Below are 6,210 nucleotides of genomic sequence, written 5' to 3'. Positions count from 1 at the left end.
TATATATATATACTCGTATTATTCGTTAAAATTAAGTCAAATTAATAATTACCTGATCCCATTTCATTAATTGTAAGAGAAAAATCATTCTCGAGTTTGGATTTCTGTTGTTGTGCAAATTTAATATCTTGATCTCGAGTCTGTTCTGCCTGAATGTTTCGAGAACATATGTTTTCTGCATCCTTGATGCTGTTTTCAGAATTAAGAATCTCATTCATGATGTTTCTTAATTTCGCATTCTTAGCATTAACTTTATTGTTCTGAAAATATACAACAAGAATATTAATGTAATATTAATGTAATTCTTGTGACAACATTCAAGTTTAAAGAAGTTGAACAGATTTTAAGTAGAAAAATTCTGTATTATTTCGCGTTTTTCATATTCTTTAAATAACAATGTACCGTTTTCATATTCTTTAAATAACAGTGTACACAGCAATTATTTTTTATAGAATGCCTCTCCTAAGTCTCGTCGAGCGTTTAGATTATAAACGCTAAGATTCCTTGTTGTTAAATGCATGCTGATTTGCATTTTTCATAAATTAATTTCTCATTATTACGAAAATCGCAAATTAATACAGAATTTTAGTTTAACCTATTTTATTTGCACTCGAGCATTATCACAAAAATATATTACTGAACATACCTGTTACATTAATATGTAACATTAATAATATCATAATAAAATATTTTTTAAATATTTTTATTTTGTGTTATACTCACATGATCTTTTAAAGAATTTTTCAACGTTGTCATTTCAATCTTTATATTTTCAATTTTTTTATTCAACGGATGCAATTTTTTGTCTATTAATTGCATTTTTTTTGCTGCTTTATCTCTGGCTTTCTTTGACTATACAAACATATGCAAAAGAATCAATAAAAAAGCAATGAAGAAAAACATTTAATATTTTACAAAATTAATTTGATGTACCTCTACTAATTTCCTCCGCATTTGATCATACAGCATCCATGCCTTCTTTTGCTTCAGTGTTACAATCTTTTTTTTTATCAACTTTTTTTCTTTTATTGTTGCAACAGTTTGTTGTAATCCATCACGTCTCTGAGTTTTAGATTCCAATAATCGTTTTGTATTGGTTATATCAACTTCCAATTTCTTAAAATTGACTCTTTGATCCTTCAATTTTAGATGATACTCAAGAAGTTTTGGGTCTCCGACAGATCTTTCTGTATTTTCTAACAATGCTTGAGCATCCATTTTTGAGAAATCTTGTACCTTATCTTGCGGCAAAAATTGACAAAGATTGTTGACCTGTAAAAAATAAGTTTAAAGTAATAAAGGTATTAAGAGACACATTTTATGTGTTTAATCAGAAACTATTTAAATATAAGTCAGAATTATTCTATATGCTTCTTGATACATTTTATCCCAAGAAATTAAAGAAAGGTTTTAATATAAATTTAAAAAATTTTATACCAAAAATATTTAATAGAAAATTGATAAATCTAATCTGGAGATTCCTAAGAAAAAAAAATTAGAAATATAAATTAAGATACATACTTGAATATTAAGCTTGGATGTGAATTCCTGTATATTTTTGATATTTGCTTGATTACCATTAATCATCCATATGGATTTTCCTTCTTTGGTAAATGTCCTAGTTATTATAGAATCCTGTTTGAAGCCATTTTTCAGATGGATTTCGATTTTTGCTGAATCCCGTCCATATTTCACATATTCTCCTATGTGAAGGGCTCGCCCAATGATGTTTGGTTTACCTCCTAGACCGAGAACTATAGCGGCGACAATGGTGGATTTGCCAGAACCATTAGGTCCAACAATAACATTAAGATATCTTCCTGGTATCACTGTCACTTTATCATAAGTCCTGTTAAAGGGGGAATATATTGGGAAATACATCAATACATTTAAAAAGTATATGACAAAATAAATGTCTAATAATGTAATATAATAAAATACAATGTAATATTTAGAATAGACAAAAGTTGTAATTTCACATAAAATAAGATTTTATATATTCTTCACTCACACAAAATTCTCCAGATGTATGTAGGTGATAATTCCCTCCTCGATGTTGTCATTCATCTTGAAAGGTTAAATCTGAATAAGTTGTATTTTGTATGCAAAAGACAGAAATATCATGGAACGTAATATGGAATGTAATGAAGCACTTTCCACATAAGTGGAAGCGTTAACTAAGCATAAAAGTAAGATAACAAATTCTTTTTATTATCCATTATCGCACTCCTTATTTTACACGTAAAGAAATACCGCCAATGCCGCTAAACAACTGCGGAGACATCTAGTAGCAGTGATAGCAAACTGTATATATGTAAGTCTATTCATGATGTACAAAGTAGTAAGGTATAGGCATTCCTGATGATGCGCATGCGTTGAATTTCTGAACCAACCAGTACGCAATCCATTTTGTAAGCAATATAACATCCGTTTCGTCGCGTACGTCAGTGTAGACTGTTTTCTGTTATAATTTCACATAAAATAAGATTTTATATATTCTTCACTTACACAAAATTCTCCACATGTATATAGGTGATAATTCTCTCCTCGATGTTGTCATTCTTGAAAGGTTAAATTTGAATAAGTTATATTTTGTATGCAAAAGATAGAAATATCATGGAACATAATATGGAATGTAATGAAGCACTTTCCACATAAGTGGAAACGTTAACTAAGCATAAAAGTAAGATAATAAGAGAATATGATTTGATTTTATCTTCTTTTGCGGCTTTGCAATATACGCTGTAAATAATAAATATAATTAATGTTGAGAGCATCATATTGCTTGATATTTTGTTTAATGTATTGAGACCGTTTAGGAATCATGCCGACTTTATTCCTGCATTTAAAGTTTTTATTGTATTTCATTAAATATACATATATATATTTCAAATTTTACATAATTCATGCATTTTTATTTCTTATCAATTTCACTTTAAAATGAGCGCTTACAAAATAGGTCATCTTCTAATTGGTTCAACCGCTAAAGCTGCCGCCATTATGCACAATGCTATACCTTGTTTTTTATACCATGGATCTATTCTTTTTAGTTAAAGTTCTTGTATAGTACATCTTTCTTCCTTTTCTCTCCACATTAAAAAGAAAAAGAGAAAAGAGATAAGCGTGCAAGAAGTTCACCTAAAAAGAACCTTAAATATTATATATACATGCAAACACTATCACTGGTATTCATAATCAATTCTTTAAAATCATAAATACGTTATATTGGGTTGTCCGGAAAGTTCGTGCCGATTAACCTATACATAATTTAATAAATGTATACTAAAATTTAAATCTTCTGCATTTCAATTTTCCTTCAACATCGGCACAAACTTTCCGGACAACCCAATAAATATAAATTTAAGATATCATAAAGTAATAATGTAGCTATATTAGCATCTTAAGACATTATTTAAGTTCCAAAACAAAATAGTGTAGTAAGCCTTAAGAATTGACCAATCATAGACTATTATTTTTCTCACTTGTACTGTAATTGATCGGTTTTCTATGGTTTAATTATTACATCATATTATTGCTACTGTAAACGATCAGTAATCGCTTAAGCGCACAACAATTGGCGTTTTGCTCTAATTGGTGGAAAAGTAATCGTCAATTGTTAATCATAATGTTAATTATAGTTTGTTAATTATAGTTTAATCGGCAATCGCTAGTATGATTACGATTTTAAGGCCAGTATTTATAATTTGTTCTTATATCCAATTTTTTCATTTGTAGATAACTTTATCCAAGAGATATTTCCCAGATTACAATAGAGATATCTCCTGGATACGATTATCAGCAAAACTTATGGAAGTGAAGAAATTGGTCATTAGTCTAGATCTGTCGAAGAAGTAACTACTTAATATAATCGAGGGAGTCTTAGAAATCATTATAAAATTCATATAAAATCTCTATGTATAATCCAATAATTACATATGCAACCATAAGAAATCATTGTATAATATTAAATAAAATCGTATTTTTTACCAAATTATTTCATTTATGAAAAAAATTATTTGTAATCAGACAAAATCATATAAAATCATGTAATCAAAATCAATATTTCAACTAGTGATTCTCGAGTTTTGCTGCCGCCTTCTGTAAGAGTGGCTCTTCTTCTTGAGATTTTCCTGTTTGGATTTCCTTATACTCAACATAAAAAGTCACAGAATCATGCGATAAATTCAGTGGTTCCTGCACACAAAACGTAATAATGTTTGTCACGTGACTGAAGTTGTTGTAACCAATAATTCTATGTTCTTAAGTCGGTCTCATTTTGCAAAATTTCTAGAAATGACATAAAGGTATCTATTCATGCGGAATGCCGAACGAGAGGAACCAATCATAAGCATTCCGCACCAATAGTAATTGATGTGGAACGCTTGTGATTGTGATTCTACTTTTGTTCCGCGTTACGCTATTCCGCTGTATGGGTATCCTAAGGGGCTCTGCACAATAAAAGGAATAGAGAATAGAGAATAAGAATTTCAACCTATCAGAAACTGTGTATTCCATAATACATAATTTCTGATAGGTTGAAATTCTTATTCTCTGTTCTCTGTTCCCTTTATTGTGTTTCTTTTATTGTGCAGAGCCCCTAATACTTCCTCACTTTAACTGTGTTCCAAAATTGATTGCCAGCGCTGCAGGTATGTCATCATAAAAACATGCTATCAACAGCGTTCCAATTTTGTAAGCATTTGGTGCGAATTTACATTTCAAATTAGAACGATACTCGCCATCCTGGTTGCTGTAGCTGCTTCATCTCTCCAGCCGCAGCAGGAAATGACAAAATTAGTGATGTCTTTATTCTCTTGCAGCACTGCCACAACGTGCTACAATGGATTTTTGTAAAGGTATTGACAGTGCTGCCAAATAATTTTGGAACACAGCCTTTGCAAAACTTCTAGAAATAGCATAATATTACTTCCGCCGCGCGGTGGAAATGTTGAATTGGTTACGTTCAGCAAAAAAAGCAACTTTGCAATTGTTGCGAAATTCTCTAATATGATTAGTCTTATTCTTAATTCCTCATTGGATCTAAGAACGGAATCCACATTGCTCAAAAATTGAAGATGATCTTAATTAATGCATGAACTAATCAGAGAGCCATATTAACATTAAAACTGCTTGAGAGAGAAGAATGGACTATTTAGACCTAAATGTATAAATCAATCATATTTAAGAATTTTACGACAGTTGCAAAACTGTTTTTTTGTTAAATCATTGAATTCAATTTTTGTTGCGCGGTGGAAATTATACATATATCTGTTACTTTCGAGCAATCGAGATGATGATTGATTATCGCGTCAACTTCCGCTTCGTGACAATGTCGTGTGCAGGAGCCATAACTGTAAGGATATATCCACAAACTTACATATAGTCATATAAACGTATGCAAAGAAAATTATCCAATCATATTTCACATGCGACTTTATAAGAGAAATGTGATTGGATAATTTTCTTCATGCATACGTTTATGTGTAAGTTGTGTGGATATATCCTAAGACGTATCGTAAGAATTAGCCAATCACAGTCTAGAATTGTCAAAAACTTTCTGCTCTGATTGATTAATTCTTACGATTACTGTTACGCCTGTTACGGAAAGTATGTATGGGCCTCCTTGTTTCAAAATCGTCTCATGTTTTAAATGATAAAATGTTAAAACAGTTCTCTGATTGGTTCATGATCATAGATTTGTTCACATGCTCCAACATGTTCCAATATATTCCAACATGCTCCTATCATAGTCCCTACACGTTGGAATGAGTAAGAGCTATTGTAGGAATATGTTGGAACATCTTGGAGCATGCAACATGAACAAACCTCTTAGGGTGGAATCCCATGAGATATATTTGCAGCGTAACCAATCAGACGCAATCCGCTGTTGTGGTTTCGCGTTTTGCTGATTGGTTACACGATATGCGGCAAATACGCTTTATGGGATTCATCTCTTAAGACAGTCTGCTTAAGACAGTCTGCTTAAGACAGTCTTAAATATAAAAATCAATGAATGAAATCTATGAATATCGGCTTTAATTAGCAATAGTTTTTATTTTCAATTTATGCATTTCTGGATGTATCAAGCTTTCATTCCATATTTTATATTATTCGAGATGTAAAAAATACTTAAAATTAATGAAATTTATTAATAATTTTTTAATTGCTTTAAAAATTAATCACAATTAATTAAATACAACGCATCAAAGG

General features: G+C 30.5%; 1 protein-coding gene across 2 annotated transcripts in view; it reads right to left on the bottom strand.

The window, feature by feature from the left end:
• The window catches only part of LOC108690700 (structural maintenance of chromosomes protein 5), a 17,590-nt gene that overhangs the window by 2,974 nt on the left and 8,406 nt on the right, over positions 1-6,210 (bottom strand). The window contains exons 2-6 of one of the 2 annotated variants that reach the window (XM_018198122.1): positions 2,012-2,082; positions 1,522-1,849; positions 934-1,272; positions 724-852; positions 53-260 (exon numbers count right to left, since the gene is read on the bottom strand). In XM_018198122.1, coding sequence (XP_018053611.1) covers positions 53-260; positions 724-852; positions 934-1,272; positions 1,522-1,849; positions 2,012-2,067 — 1,060 coding nt within the window. In that variant the 5' untranslated portion in view covers positions 2,068-2,082. Of the gene's footprint in view, positions 1-52; positions 261-723; positions 853-933; positions 1,273-1,521; positions 1,850-2,011; positions 2,146-6,210 lie in introns of those variants that run through there. The other variant, XM_018198120.1, reaches the window with a different exon arrangement.

The sequence above is a fragment of the Atta colombica genome, unplaced genomic scaffold (genome assembly GCF_001594045.1).
Source record: "Atta colombica isolate Treedump-2 unplaced genomic scaffold, Acol1.0 scaffold35, whole genome shotgun sequence".
Taxonomy (NCBI): Eukaryota; Metazoa; Arthropoda; class Insecta; order Hymenoptera; family Formicidae; genus Atta; species Atta colombica.
This window is presented reverse-complemented; position numbering and strand designations above follow the sequence as displayed.